General features: G+C 36.8%; 1 protein-coding gene across 1 annotated transcript in view; it reads right to left on the bottom strand.

Annotated features, from left to right (window-relative positions):
- il1rapl2 (interleukin 1 receptor accessory protein-like 2) overlaps positions 1-17,353 on the bottom strand; it is a 724,024-nt gene that overhangs the window by 110,001 nt on the left and 596,670 nt on the right. The window contains exon 7 of the mRNA XM_030145596.1: positions 11,132-11,206. Coding sequence (XP_030001456.1) covers positions 11,132-11,206 — 75 coding nt within the window. The remainder of the gene's footprint in view (positions 1-11,131; positions 11,207-17,353) is intronic.

Raw genomic sequence — 17,353 nt, 5'->3', positions numbered from 1 at the left:
CGGCTTCATTGAAAACAAATGCACACGGTCGGAGGAGGAGGGTTAAGTGTGGGTTTTACGACAGTGAATATGCACTCCAAAACTCTAGGGGGAGTGCCATAGAGAAACATGATTACAAAAACAGCGAAGGAGAGCCAAAACCGTAAAATGTAACAGTTCCACTTTAATGCATTCTTCATTACCTCTTCCCTGACAACTATTCCTATCCTTCAATACCTAACTTTTTTTTTTTTTTTTTACCTCTCCTTGTTTTATTTGTTCTCTTACCTTTCATTCACTTAATAATATTCTTGTTCTTTCTTCCTTTTGCGTCATTTCTCTCCTCTTCACCTTATTTTCTTTTCAACCCCGTCTTTATTCTGGTCTTGTTTCTTTCTTATCCCTCCTTCTCTTTTTTTCTTTTTTTCTTTTTTTTTTTTTGCCCTCGGCCCATCTTTGACTTCCTTCCTTTTTATTTCAAAACACCATTCTTTCATTTTCACTATAGGAGTTTTTCACCTCACCTTTAACATGACAAGGTAAAATAAATGGACAAATCATACATGGTGATATCTTATTGTCATAGATCATTTCATACATTGGGGCTTTTTTGTTGCTTTACGTTGCTCCAAATTGCAGAGCTGAGGGTAACTAACAACTGCAAGTCTCTCTCACGGAAGAAAACCTGAAATATAAAGACCTTTACTTGCATCGGTTTCATTTCCCACCTCTGTCCCACCTCACGTTATCTCTCCCTAACAGTTTGAATAATGACATGACGCGTCACCATTTTAAAGCGCATGAATGAGATGACTAAATGAACCAAAAAAAGAAAGACAAAGGGACAGTTGGAGATACTGAGAGGCAGAAAGATGGAAAGGGAAGTGAGATAGAGGCCGACACCTCACAGGGACACAGCGAGACAGACGTGGAGAGATAAATACAATGAAGAAAGACAACGGAGACAGACGGAGGAAGAGAGACAACAGAGGAGAAAGAAGAAAAGACAGAAAGCCTGCCTCCTTATCTTCACCTGCCGTTCACAGCCAACCTCACACTGGCACCTTCTACCACTGTGTGTCTCAGTGAGCATCTCTGAGCACCAGCCCTGCTTTATGCATATGGTTCGCAGATCGGCTCTAAGTAATGATTATTGAATTAATCTGTCCATTATTTTTTAAATTTCCTCATTAATCATTTGCTGTGTAATATGTCATGAAACGTAGCCATCATGTTTTCCATGAATGAGCCAACAGCCCCAAAGGCAAGGGGATAAAATTTGCATTAGATTTCAGAAGATGGGAAATTAAAAACAGTGGATTAGAATGAGCATACTTAGTAGAGCTAGAAGGCCAGTTACTAGAACAGAGTATCTGGGCTTATAGTGATATAAATGGCTTGTTTCTGTAATAAAAGTACTTAATTCATAGATGTTTTAAAGGTCAATTTCCCAATTCAACACAGTAATGTCTATGAGAAAATATCACTGAACTTTACATTAAATACAAGGGATTGTAACTTAACATCATTCAAAAAAGAAAGGAAAAAGGAAATTAGAAGATACATTTGCACTTTCTGAGTGCAAATGTTTCTGACTGAGTTGTTCATGAAAGAATGAACTGTTATCACACACCATATAATTAATAAATAACAATAGATACTGGACATGTCCATTTCAACTATGCTCCAAAATTGAACAGAAATGAGAAAAAACTTTTTTTTTTTTGGACAACATTTTTCCATTTATATAACCCCCCCCCATAATTTTAACTTAAATAATGAAAATCCATCTCCCTTCAGTTCCTCTTTTTTGTGCTAAAAAATCACAAATATGTCTAGATTATATTTGCATGATCTGTATCGAAAAGAACCTTTGTAATTTTGTCTGAAAGTCTTTTATTTTTTTCATTATTATGTAACAAACTAAGTCATTAAATATAAAAAAACAACAGTTTGGAAGAGCACAGTAACCAGCCTTATTGATAATACATATTGTCAGTTTTTGCAGTAAAATTACTGAATTTATAGTTATTTTAATTGTTGACCCCCCACAGTTCTACACCGAAAATCTGTAGACACTATCAATATATACAAGGCATTGGACCTTAATAATATTACACAAGACTGAAAGTGACAATTTTCCTTTAACTTATAATTTTCCTTTAACTTAACAATATGTTGTTTCCATGTTAGTTTGAGCCAGTCACAACCCTATTTGTGTCTTGATTAGTTCTCACATCATCTTCAGAATGATTATTGTGTTTGTGTTTCCAGATATAAAATATACATTCCTATGCATACCCGAATTTAAGGAGTTATTTAATTTGTTTAATTTTGTGGGCACAGCATTTTGGTTACCTCCATAATTGCCCTTTGGGGATAAATAAAGGCTTTTTCTGACTGATTTTCTTCTTTTCAGTTTGATGTACGTTAAGAATTTATTTCACTAGATAAAAATGAAACAAATTTATAACTGTGATGTCTGACAAAATAAACATGCACTTGAAAATGACAACAGCTGTGCAGGGATTTCAGCTTTACAGAAATTTAAATAGTCATTCAAAGTATCAGAGGACTGACACATCCACAGTTCAGTGTGTATGAATTTACAACTGGATTGTCTGACTCCTTCATTCAGTTTTATTTAGCACCAGCTGTTATGATGAAAGAGGCCTCAAAACAATATAAAGACTAACAAGTGAAAAAGTAAGCAGAGCTTACTAAGGGCATTTTCACACCTGAGTCTGTATCTGAGTATACTGGACCCCAAAAGTCTGCTTAATTTTACCAATGCGAATGCAAACGTTCTGTGCTCAAGTACCATACCTGAGTGCAGCTGAGAAGGTAGTCCTGGATACAGACTGCATGGACTCCAGCATGGTATGTTGCAGTGTGAAAGCGATCTGTGCTCGAGACTGGAAGTGACATCATCACCACTCCGACAACAGAAGTGACTTAATCGCCACGAGACCATAGACAGCGCTCCTGTTGTCTCCTGAAAAAGCTTCAGATCCATGCGGCACAGGCTCGCCTTACTGACCGAACCACTCAGTAATCTATCAAGGACGCCGAAGGTCACGCTTTGCCTCAAAGAGGCTAACAGATAGAAAAGTATTGCTGCCATTGTAGACAGATATACAGAACAGTCGCTCGATTGATGAAGTAAGGATTTGTCTTCTTCTGACTTACGCGTTGGTTGGATAGTGACAGAATTCCTTCCACATCACCACCTACTGTTTTAGCCCTGTAACACTCACTTGTACACAGGCACAGGCTGGCAGGCTTGTGAACGCAGCATTTGCGTGAAAGGTGTGAAAAGTATGGTACGGACTCTGGTACGCAGTGTGAAAGGGTCCCCTAATAACAACGTAATGTGTTCTCGTGATCTACATGCAGCCACCGCAGGAACATGGAGTTCTGGAATGGTCTCTTGATCCGTGAACATCGTGCATTGTTCTTAGGTTGTTCCGAAGGCATTTGTTAGGGTGCCCTGCAAAAGGGGATTTCGTAGCGCGTTTGTAGAAAATCTTGCACAAAATCATTCACCTGGCTACAAACTTAGGAACGGCCTACAAACTCTCATTCGTGTAAGACCGCCTTGAGGTCGTACGAAATGGTCCATAAATCACTCGTAGCCGTTCATAACAGCATTTGTAACTGAGCCTTTAGGTTTTGCTTCAGCCATGTTAAACAAAGAAAATAGTAGACAAAGTTTAATGCATACATTTTGGCCATACACTTTTGGGATGTTAAAAGCTTACACAGCTAAATTCTTACCAAACTAAAGTCTTAAAACTACATGACTACCTGACAACAATAGTATTTTGAAATCCTAAGTTAGAGTGACTCTGCTTGAAAACAATAGCTATTGTTGGAGTTCTTCTCTCTAACATTGCCATTGTCGTAAGGATGTGACTCTATAATAGCTCTCAGCCAGTGGGAAAACAAACTGTTCACAGTCTGCAACTCTGACTACTGACAACTAACACTAGATATATGAGAACTCCTTCTGGATAAATCAAAGAAATGAAACGTTTTGTTCTGAACCGCTAGAAAGGACAGTGTGGTTGAAAACTGGTATTCATACAAATAGAGGGCTAGTAGAGAAAGGAGAGTTCAAAGCCAAACTCACATAGAAACATAAATCACAATCAAAGTCTAAAAAGTTCTACAAAACGTCACGGTATCAGACAATGCATACAGACGTTGCATACAATAACATTGCGTCACTATATCAAAGTAAGTTTAATTTATCAGTACATCATGACATGTTGGGCTTTGTATTCACATCCATTTGTCCTCTGTAGTCTCCATTCATTAGTTAGCTTCATTGTAGCATTCTTGTGATTCATCCAACTGAAGAAATGTAGACATTAATTGTGTAAGTTTTGAGTAATGCGTGATGAAAACCCATGATAGGTGTTTAAAATTAATTGAGTATATCTACTTCACGTCATGTTCTTCTTTAGTCTGATCACAAATTCTAGCAGGTGGCACTTGGCTTTAATCGATGAATCAGTTTTCCCACTACTTCATCACCCAGTCAGTGTATGATTCAACACAGGGTATGAAGGTTCAGAAAAACTAAATGAATTCACTAAAAATGAAACTGACTACAAATGTATCTGGAAGTGTGAATTTCAAATAAAGATAGGATGGATATTGAACATAAGTTAACCTAAAACTGTGTAAAACCTATAAATATACATACATCTGTATGTACAGTACTGTGCAAAAGTTTTAGACATTTAGATTTGTTGTTTTTACAGTGTTGAAATGAACATGCATATATAATTCTTTGTCTATTTTCTTCAGATTCAACAAGAAAATACAGGAAATATGTGCACGCCCTTAAAAGACACACCAAAAACTGAACTAAACAGGTTTTAAAGGTTAAAGTCAGTATTTAGTGTGACCCCTGACCCCATGACAAGAATCAGCAAAAACCAGTCTAGCATTTAAAATCTGCCATGTGTTGAATGAAACTTGGAAAAAAAAAAAAAAAAATCAGAAAGTGAATGTCAAAAATTTCATATTGTCTGAACAAAAGGATTAAAGACATATTAAGTCTAAAAGGAAGGTCACACTAAATACAACCACTTTGGTTTACAGAAATTGTTTTTTTCACTGAAACTTTTGTTTTTACTGGTGTACATACTACAGTAAAGTATGATTTTTCATTCCAGGTTTCATTCAACACATGCCAGATGTTTCCAAGGGTTTTTGCTGCTTCTTGTCATGGGGCCAGGGGTCACACTAAATACTGACTTTAACCTTTACAACCCATTTAGTTCCGTTTCTTGAGTGTCTTTCAAGGCTGTGCACATATTTCCTGTATTTTATTGTTGTATCAGAAGAAAAGACACAATGAGATGTTCATTTTGATGCTGCAAAAACAACAAATCTAAACGCCGACTAAAACTTTTGCACAGTACTGAACGCATACATACACACAACATAAGCAGCTAATAAAGGCTTACAGGCTGGATTTATCAGGATGTTCACAAATAACTCCTAATAAGCATCCTCTTTTCTGATATTTCTTATTTTACGATAAAAAGCCTGCATGTCTCTATCATGAAATGATCTTTAATTATGAGCTCTTTATTGTCTGGCTGTTACCAGCAGCCCACATCTGTAAAGTAACAATGAGCATAATGATCTGTATTTATAGCCCACAGGATTAGTGAATAATAAGAACAGCAAGTGGATGAGAGGATTTAAGAAAAAAAAAGACAAATAAAAGAAGCAAGACGGGAAGAGAAGGTAGAGGAACTAAGAAGAAAGAGAGATGTAAAGGGGGGGTGGGGGGGTGGGGGGGTGAACGCAGAATTGTAGCTGCTGATGCACTGTATGGAAAACTACCTGAGGATAAAACAAGATGATAATTAAAATGTACTGCAGGGTCACACTGCGCTGTGTGGATTTGTGCCAAGTGAGGACTTCTACTAATACAGTCATAGTGAGGACTTAACACCCATATGGGGAAAAAATGCAGGTCTCAATCATGTATATTATGAATGTGACAGTTGAAAGTTTAATATGCAAAATTCATGCAAGTCAATGTCAAGTTTGTGTTGGAATGTGTTTTCTGGTGAGAGCTAGTCAATTATGGGCATTACCTAACTCCATCTACACTGTAACCCTGGATTTTGTTCAGACATAAAATGTTTACTAATGATTACTTATTCTTTTGTGTTTTGTAAAAACAGTGTCTCATTACTAAATTCAAACAAGTTGTTTGTAATAGTTTTCAACACTGTGCATTATATTAATCATGATTAGCAGAGATAGCTGAACATGTTATGTTTCTGTCTGCAACATATTTACAGCAACAAAGCATCTGGTGTTGCAGTACACTGGGCTAGATCTACAAAGGTTCCAATTTGTGTGTACTAATTTGCGTGCTCAAATCTATTATTTTGCGTGTGGGGTTGAACTGCAGTTTGCAGGTGGTTTACAAAGATTCCTTGTGCAAATTACAACAGGTGCAAAGTCTTGGAGACCGCCCTACTTAAATGAGGAGTATCCGTGTGCTACTTGTTGCCATCATGGAGAAACTGCTCTGGGATACAGGAGCAGGTCTTTTCGGACCCTGGATGTTTGAAGCATGAGACAGCCTTGGTATGAAACGTTTGGCATCGTGAAATACGCCAGCACTAATGGCAACAATGCGCTGGAATGATCCAAACGCACAGGCAGCGGTACCAGATTCATTTTGGAAGTAGGGGCGCCATGCTGGTTGTTGGATTGAATGATTGTCAGGTGCATAGTATTTTGTCACACTGTAGCCTAACGTCGGTGCGTATTTTTAATCACAATCATCAGATGAAGTGGAAAAGTAACATTTAGAGTGAGTGTGTGTGTGTGTGTGTGGTGGGGTGTGGTGGGGTGGGGGGGTGCATACGCCTCAATTATTTTTCCTTCCATCATTCCAAAAATGTTCACAAGAGGGTAAAAAACACATTCTATGTGTACGCAATTACACATACAAACCGTTTGCACCTCCCTTTGAGATGTATTAAATACAGACGCAGTTTCTGTCAGCAAAATTGCTTTCGGGTTTGATAAATCACTTTGCATGTGCTAAATTAATATATTTACATTTTTTCCTCCCGGCACACGCACAATTGCGTGTAAACTCCCCATACTGCATATTCATTGCAAACGTACTAACTGGATGTAGACGCGATATTTTGCACCTTTGAAAGATGCAACCTTTAGTGCACACTGTTATCAAAAACTTCATATAATATATGTATATAATTAATAATATATAACAGGGTAAGTTGAGTGTTGTGACAGTATAAGTTACAACGACAACTACAGTAAAGCTACCTTTTGGGAAACTATGTTTTAATCACTACAGTTCCAAATCCTGACTTGGAAAACATGAAAACCTGCTATGACCTTCCAAACCTTCTACTAAAAGCTTTTTAACACTAATACTGAATAAGACAACAATGACTCCTAATAATGGAAGCAGTAGCTATGGGGGAGCGAGACGTTTTGGGAGCTATCAGTGGTTTTGTACTTTCAGATGTTTTCCCACTAGCTTCACTTTTAAGCCAATGTTGTTACCATTTTCCTATTCCACGTCTTTGACTTTGAGTCAAGCATCTAATAGGCACAACATTAAGCACCAAAAAGACATCAATATTATTATAGTTTGCAAAACAGTTTACAGTTTAAACAAATGAAACCCAATGAATTATCTATCATTTGGCAGAGAAATAGCAAGGGAAAATGTTCATCTCAAGCATGCACATATGTTGACGTGTTTTTCTTTCATTGTGTCAGGTGAACAGCTCCAACAGGGCCTCAAACTCTTCTACAGTCTTCCAAAAACACTGCCTGAAGGGACTTTTTTTTTTTTTTGCAAAAATAGACCATGGCAAAGGAAATAATTTGCAGCAGACCTTGTGTGCATAGTTGCCATGTGGAGAAATTCATTCTCTGTTCTGCATTGCATTTTTGCATCATGCTGGTAAGAAACAGCTTTAAGGCTACAGAAAATTTATGTAAACCAATGCAATGTCCCATAAACAGAAGAAAACGCAACCTGAGTGTGTGTGCTTCTGTGTTGAGTGGGGGAGTTGGGTGAAACTGCAGTGCCCATTAAAAGGTGTCCCTGCTGCAATCAGTGTACAGAGGCCTAAGGGCCTATTTGTTTCTACATCAATCTGGAGTTAATGGAAACACACATACACACACAAACACACTGCCTACAGTGCTAACATTGTCAGAGAGACTGCTGAACAGCAGGATGTACACAGTCATGCAAGCATAGACCTGCACACACAAACATCTGGAAGGAAGCAAGCCAACTAGACAGACAGCAAAACACCACACACACAAGCCAAGCCTAAAAAGACTTATCAAAAGTCTTCCCTGTCTGTTCCACATTATCAGACCTTCCTACATTGACATTTTTTGTTCATTCCTTAAAGAAACCTAATTTCCCTTTGATTTTTATAGCTAAAAGTGCTAATGTGACATTTTTTAGGTCGATAACTTGCTAAACATTATTTACCCTTAATCTGACAATCGCCCACTGAAAACCAATCAAAGTGAAAAGACTGCATTTGAAAATGTCATGGTTTTGACTGTCTGCCAGTTCTCATCAGTTGATAAGAAGCATTGTAGCAAGTCCTGCCCAGGCTTTGTAAATGTGAAACAGAATGAGTACATATCTGCTCTTAAGTCACTGTTAATTACTGACAGCCTGAGATTAAATAAAAGAAGAAAGAGAAGAGAAGAGAAAAACACATGAGCAATAAGAGAATAGATTTATCAGCATGGCTGTATCTTCTCTTTGCTGCACTAAGTATGAGGCATGTAGTAAAAATGAAGTATGAAAATACTGTATACAGATTTTAGTAAAGAAAAAATAACCACTACTAAGATTCACCACATATATGCAAGTTCAAACACAGCCTAGTTTAATGTTATGTGTTTGGATACAATTTTGATACATGACATAAACATTTTAATGGTTACAGTAACTGAAACACAGTGACACATTAAAAAGACAAGAACTAAAACTTACACATTGCCTTCAGTACGTAAAAATCGCATGTAAAATAATGGTGGGTTGCCAACGGAGGCTATCATTTTGTGTTTGTTGTAATGATACAATTTTATCTACACAGTAACAGGACAGGCCACCTTTATATTATGAGCTGTTTTTGCATTTTGTAAACATATTAGTAGATGTTGCTGTCTGTAAATCTGTAATTTCACCTCTAAGCCTCACCGTTACTTTTTGAAGTTAGTGATTTTTAGCTGCTAGCTTCTTTGCTGTTGTGTAACAAATTGTTCAAGGGCTAACTGACAACACAGTAAATGAATACTACTTTGATAATTGTGCACATGAAGTTTAACAACACTTCCTGTGACAGTTTTTTTTTTTTTTTGCTAGTTTGCGCTTTTCATCAGAGTAATTTGACGAACCTTACATCTCTGCAACTGAACACTGACACAGTCTTAGTTTAGTAACAAGTTTCAACATATCATTCATTCATTCATTCATTCATTCTTTATCCCTGATTTAAGATAAAACTTATGGTGAAGGGTGTCATCTTCTCAACTTTCGCATACATTAAATTGAAAATCATGTCGTGTCTGACTCATACAGGGTTTCTGTTACAAAAGTGCTGAACAATGTTGAGAATACACTGAGAAACAACACTCATTAGTCCACAAATCATGAAACCCACAGTACTTTCTTAACCTCATGTGGAACAGGATATCTGTATCTATATCTATATTAGGGTTTCTCAGTGGGTGTGGTACCACCCCCCAGGGGGTGTTAGGACAACGTCATGGAGCATTTTGAGTGAGAAAGCTGAGAGGGGGGCGCTCAGACACAAATGGGGGGCGTTGGTCACTGTTAATCATCACAATGTATAAGTATCTACATTAGAACAAACGTTGCTCATTTGAACATGAAATAAGATAAAACTGTGCATTTTGGGTGTGATTAGAAATACCAGCGCTGCTGGTGCTGTTGTTTTCTAACTACCAGCATGTTATCTCCATAGTTAATTTGTTTGTTAATTTAAAAATTTGAATTATATATAGTCCTAGGTCTGCTTAATTGAGCGTGCAACCAAACACATTAATAATAATAATAATAATAATAATAATAATAATAATAATAATAATAATAATGATTGTCTAAGTGTTAGAAATGTTTATGAGTAGATTAATGTAGGCTATTTTTGTTATTATTATTATTATTATTATTATTATTATTATTATTATTAATAATAATAATAATAATAATAATAATGCATGTTAATAGTCCCCTTGGGGGGGGGGGGGGGGGGGGTTAGGGGACGAGGGGTTCATGAGGGGACGTTTGTTAAAAAAAGGTTGAGAACCATTGATTTATATCTATATCTATAACTAATAACTAATATTAAAAATGTATATATTAGTTTCTACATTAGTAATTTATATTTGACAATTATAATTTCATGTAAAACTGAAATTTGGAAGATTTGCATGTTTGTGATTCACATGACGTCTATTTTGGGTTGAGTCATCTTTTCTCCATTTCTCTGCAAACAAAAGTTGCCTATATCCATGATAAGAGCCTCTTCAGTGATTTCTATGTAGAAGAATGATGCTCATTTTTTAATTTTATCTGTGCATACTTTCTGTTCTGTTTTTATAGCAACAGTGTAGCCCACTAACTACTAACTTAGTTACTAATTTATACATGCATGTCAACAGCTCAATATAGATTCCAACACTTCACATATGAAAACAAGTACGTAAGTGTGAATCTTACAGTTTGAAACTTTAAATCACGAATGCATTGATTACCTAACAAATCATACCCATACTTTCATGATTTTAGCTTATGTAAGTGTTTGGTAGTAGTAGTAGTAGTAGTTAGCCTGGTCAGCACCAAAATTGATGAGATAAAGGAAGTAAAATACATAAATACCTGTGTAGAAAAGTACATCATGGACATTTGGTTTGACTGTATCTGATTGCAAGGGACAAAAATAAAGCATCAAAGTGTCCCCAGAGTTTATTAACATGTGGTACCATGGTGACACATTGCAGAAATAAACACCACAGCGGTACACTTGAACCTATACACAAAGTGATAAAGGAGGAAGGAAGTATTGTTTCTTACCTGGTGTGATTTCTATAACTGTGTCTTGCCTCTCAGGTGGGAAAAGTACCTTGGGAGGCTGGGTTGTCTGCAGGGCTAAGTGAAACAAAGAAACAGAGAAAGGTTTAACTTTTGAGAATATATGAAAGGCAGTTTATCAAACATGCAAATCTCCTACACAAGAAGTTGTTTCAGGACTTTTCTGAAATACCTCAAAAGTAGAGTTGCAATGTCGTTGGTTACAGTGAAGAATGATGTATGCTAAAAGTAAGAGGGAGCTGACTTGTGCTTTACGTATAGATTGATCAGTGCCTTACAGCATGAGACATTCTCAAAAAGACACTGGACCTCATGGACTGTGGCGCCTACAAGATTGTCCCTCAAAGGCAGGTCAGTGTAGAAAATGAGTTCTTTCTGTCTCTTTGCAGAAAAACAACTAGCTGATTGGCTGTCCACCTTTCCACTCTGTTGACCGGCAGACATTTACTGCTTCCACCTGAAGCACCTTTAAATTCCACCTCATCCGACACTCATGCATCGTGCTGTGAATCACTTACTGATACTGCACATATGTCTCATAATTCTTCAGTGCTAGAACTTGATATTTTTGTCAACCCCGCTGCCAGAAAAAAATGTTGTCACTGTATGTCCCTGCAAACCACAGATGTATCATCTCAGAATATCTGAACCCAAAATACACTTCATATCAGTATTTCTTGGCATGTGTACATCAACATTATAGCATTTTAACCAACCCAGTTGCCAGAACTTTTTAAATCTTTCTCATTATGGAGGAGAAAACACAAAATAAATTCTACAAAATTCATAATTTCCCACCAGACTCCAATCCACATCCCAATTCTTCAACATCTTTTTAAAGGTTTAGGCAGTAAAAGTAATGTGATAAAGGTTTGGAAAGGGTTGTGGTTTGGTTTAAGTATTAATAAACATCTTTTGAGTCATTTTTAAATCCCTTTTTTGATTGGGTTTTCAACCTTAAACCAAACTCTGGTATCTGATGTTGCAGACTACAACCAAATGATGATGCTGTTGCCTCACTGTTTCTTCAACCCACTGTAGAGTAAAAGAAACATGAACTAGTTTGTCATGAGCTACTGGAAACATGGTGGACTCCATGAATGGAGACCTGCGCCCTCTGTAGGTGTAAGTCATTTGGTACTGAAAGCATAGCAGTTCTTACTTTCACATAATTATACCCCAATGCAGTGGTTCCCAACCTGTTTTGGCTCGTGACTGCATTTTAACATCACAAATTTCTGGTGACCCAAAACATTCAAAACAGAGACTTTTTTTCTTTTTGCAAAAATTAATTTGTTTTTGATCATGATTATACTACGTTGCAAATAAACGTTAATTTTAGGTGACATTTAGTCTATATAATGTATCTTGTTATGGACAGAGGCAGAAAATCCGGGTGTAGATTACTGCACAAAGGGTTTTATGTTCCTTGGTCAGGATATGTGGAGTCAGTCCAGCTTGTATTTATAAGGCTGCAAATTAATACTGAATAAACAATAACTCAAACTATGAATTTTGAAAGAGCTGCAGCATCTGAAACTGACCACAATGAACATTTGAAAGATAAACAGTACCACAGTGTTTCAGTTTCAGCTTCAGAGTTTGTCATGTCTTTTATGTATTGTGATTGTCTCTCTCAACTCAATATTTTTTTAGTAAGTATTTTTTTTTTTTTTTTTTTTTATCAATTACTAGAAATTTCACGCAACCCCATTTGACTTCCAGGCGACCCCACATGGGGTCCCGGCCCTAAGGTGGAAAAACACTGCCCTAATGTAAACATAAAGATGAATATAAATAAATCTTTCCCTAAATCTAACCAACCCAATGTGGGTGTAAACTTTCTTTTCCTTTACTTTCCGTCTTGTCCATGGCCACCTCAGCTTTTTCCTCATAATGACCCGTCAATCCCCCCACCGTTCTGACCCTGTCTCTGTGTCTTTGATAAGACTGACTGCCTCATTTGCATTCTGTAAGTTATGTGGCACCCTTTTAAGATTAATGAGACAACCCATCACCTAGACCTCCTCCCCTCCTGGTGTGCCCTCTATCTACTATATTTTCCTTTCCTTTCGGCCTTGTCACTATTTCTATCCTCATTCTCATATACGTCTTTAGGTACGTTAGCAAACTTATATGATCTAAAACTGTTGGGAGTTTTGATAAACATTTGAATATGGTGGTGTCAAAGTGGAAAAGAAACACAGTCAGGATTAGCTCAGGGGTGATTAAGTAGTGCTGCAGTACATGTCAGCAACATAGTACATTAGTGTGTCTCGATCCACACCAATGGATCTGATTTAAAATGTGTTTAATGATTTATTCCTTACTGGGTGAATCTTCCTTGTTGATGTAATTTCTTCCTTTTAGTAGCCGTTGCCACTATTTTGAGTATTGTTAAAAAATATGAAATACGAAATAAATCGTTCATCAGTATGAGACACAGTATGACACACCTTCCAATGATTAAAAAAAAAAGTATATGAGCTAAGTGTCCTTGAATAAAAATCTGAATATCAAAAGGTAAGGTGTTGAATAATGATAATGACAGGTTTGGTGTTTACCTAACATATCATCACACACACCAGCATGATTCTGAGATGTTGAAACTTAGAAATGCTTGTTTGGGAAATTACAGGGCTGAGCTTATGTTTAACGTGGATAAAACGTACATGTCACAGCTGGTGACACTAACAAGACCCTAAAATGATTTTGTTGTGAAAATGTTCCATGGAGGTTTATTGTTTTACCATATCAGTAGACCACTGCTACCAGTAGCTCCAAAAAATAAATTAAAACTGAAAAATGGATGTCACAGTGACCACATTTATTGTCCTAAACCAGCAAATCTACTAATGCACATATATGTAACTTTGGGAGTCACTGAGAATAAATTTAGCCTGCCGATGAGGTATGTGAAGAAGATGGACTATTTATTAAACTCAGGAACCAAATTAAGTAAGTTAAGAACCTGCAAACACTATGCAAGTATTGGTCTATGACATTTTCTTTCAATAACAATAGTAGCACAAGAGCAAGGAGAAGAAAGAATGAATCAGCAAAACAGAGTTTTCTTGACTTTCATTTGGCCTCAGTAAGATCCTTGTAAATCACACACCTTGGTGAATACACTTAACATGTCAGATATCAATATCAAATCTGTAGAAACCACATGTGAAACCCATCTGAAACAATGAAATCAGAAAAAGTCACATGCAATGTCTTTCATGTGATGGCTGCATGCCAAAATTGGGTTGTTGTATTTTACTTACTTCTATTTTTTCATTTCTAAACAAACAGTGGCTCTCTGGCTGCTGGTGTGTTTGTGAATAAGACAGAAGAAGCCATTAGCTTCAGGGTATCACAAACTAACAAGCCAATCAGCAGCCTGCATGGTTGCACATTGTAATATCTGAGATCTGACATCCAAACCAGCTATTTCCAAAGCTGAGGGGGTGCATGGATGTGCCTGAGTGCCGTATTTAACTCTTTGTTTCCTCTCATTCTTTTATAGACTAGCTAGAAAGTCAGATACATGGCCTCAATCTGAACTTAATCTGAAGTGGACCACATATTGATACTAGTGCAGCTGAGCTACAAAAAGGTTGTTGCAGAGGTGATATTTATGGCTTCTTTGGCCATTATTAAGTAATACAGTTCAGTAACAAAAATGATTCTTTGTCTTTTGTCAGTTTATTCAGTGTGGTCTGAATTGTGTGCATCATTTCAGTCCACCAAGTGAATGTGCTCTACCTAATATATTCATGTATGCGTGTTTGTCGGTCACAATTATTACTGAATCTGCAGACAGACTCCACATATTTTATGCTTCCAACAGCCCAGCAAGTGATCCTTTGCAGTTGCACTTTTATTCAGAGTGTTTTTCTTTTTTTTTTTTTACTAAATGTTGTGGCAGTTTCTTAAACACACGTTCAATTGTCCCAACTCAAAATAATTTTCAACTCAAGATTCTATGACCTAAAACTAAAATGAAAAACAGTATGCTTGAGCTCCATGTCATAGGTTCTATGCTTCCCTCATCATCTCTCTTGAGAAGGCCACCACAGTATCTGTGTGACACCGTGTGGACTGAATATTAAGTATTTAGATTCTTGATTTTTAATTAATTTTTTTTTTTTTTTTTATTTTTCTTATTTTTTATGGAGCCTGGACCATATTTGGGAAACACAATTGTAAAACACTGAAAAACACTTGACACAGTGGTAGATAAGAAATGTTGTAAATATTTTCAGCTACTTGCAAAATATTAACACAGATGTGTTTAATAATAACATTGTCAACTTCATGCAATACAAATGCATGATTACTGCTAGATGGTCTGGTTAACGGGTTAGATAACAGGGCACATCTAGTATGGAAATAATTCATTTTTCAGTGAATTACAAGCTTTTGCATACTTACATTTCTTGTAAAACTTGGATGGAATTAGAAGGCTAAATGTCCCTAGAGCAAAATGAGATATCAATTTATCAATTGATTCTGGTTTATTGACAGGATAAGTGTTTGATCCTACAAGGCACTCCTGCCTGTCACACCTCCATTTGCCATTTCTACCAGCTTCAGTCTTCAGTGACTGTATAGGCAAGAAGGAGGTGCTCTTCTCCTGGACATAAACCAAACAGAGCTCAACCCCACTTCCAGAAGTCCCCAGAGCCTTCGATATAACACTTCCACAGACTCTTGTTGTAAAATATGGACCTACTTGGAGGGGCCGATAGTGTTCCAATATTGAGTTAAAAAGATATCGTCATCTTTAAAATTATCAAGTGTATTTCCTGTATTAGTGGATGTTTATGTTGTAAATTGTGTTTTCTTTAGTATGTCTTAGAGTTTCTATAAATTTCTATCTTAAACAACTGTTATTTTCGACTGTAGCCCTACAGTTAGCTAGCTTGACTTGGCCAGCTTTTGAGATTTAACCACTATAACCACCAATTATGGAGTTTTTAAGATGAGGTAATGTTAGTACAAATGTTGTTATCAGCGGGTTTTATTTTAGTTGTTTTGCTGTTCCTGGTGGTGTTTGGTTAAGTTTGTCAGCGAGGTAATGTGCTAATTAGGTGGACAGTTGCTGTAGAGCTGAGCTCTGCCAATTATAGTTCATTAAGGTTAAGTTAAATTCATGGGTTAAAGGAAGAGAAACTTCTGTAACTTGGCATTTGTAATATCCAACTCATCCTATAAGAATTCTGTTGAGGTTTTAATGAGCTTAGCATCAATGCTACTGCTAGCATGCTAAGATACATGCTCTGCTATCCACTGGTTAATGCCATTACTGTGTGTGTTATCAGGAGAGCAGAACTTGGCAGGCGCATGGTGTTCACACAGCTAACCACTGTTTTCTGCTTGTACCACAGTCCTATGAAAGTAAAACTTAAAAATGATAAATTGTTTATCTCTTTACGAGTACAGTACAATTGCAGAATGAATGAACTTGTAAAGTTAGCATCACTCATGTAAGTAGCCTACCCAAGCTAACACGAACCTTTCCCCCCAAAAACAACAGTTGTGTGTGGTTTATTTTGATATTTAATATGCAATAACACACTCACTGCTGTCTGTCCCATAGAAGAACATGGCAGCATTTGGTTCGTTTGGAACTATTCAGGCTTCCATGAACCATGTGATCACTGGAGCAGCAACATCAAAGCGTGTCGTAACTCTCTTTATATGGTTCTGATTCCCTAAAAAGTCCCCTGAAAAACTTCCAAGTGGTTTTCAGCCATTGTGTTCCCATAGTAACCAATATCCTTATGTCTCAGTACACAGAACACTGGCCGTTTCTCAATACACATTCTTGTCTGTTCTTCCGTTCTCATGAAATTATTATTAGTTGCAGCCCAAGTACTGTTCCACTTGAAAATTTGCATAAAGCAAGAATGCATGGAATGTTTGGATGTTGTTCTTGTTAGCTAGCTAAAACTAGGTATGCACTGGTTGGTGACTCATGTAAACTTGGCTAGGAAATAATTCCCAAGATGCACTTTGTGCTATTCTCAAATGCTACAGCAGCTTCTGTGAAAACTTAATTCATAAATGTTTTTTGACTAGATGACTATAATGAGATGGTGTGATATAATGTTAGAACATGAGTGAGAGGCAGAATAGTGAGAAATATGTCTTTATTATCATGATATGGGATTCAATGAAATGTATTACACTTTTGAAAAATATACAAAATGT

This window comes from Sphaeramia orbicularis, chromosome 10, assembly GCF_902148855.1.
Source record: "Sphaeramia orbicularis chromosome 10, fSphaOr1.1, whole genome shotgun sequence".
NCBI lineage: Eukaryota > Metazoa > Chordata > Actinopteri > Kurtiformes > Apogonidae > Sphaeramia > Sphaeramia orbicularis.
This window is presented reverse-complemented; position numbering and strand designations above follow the sequence as displayed.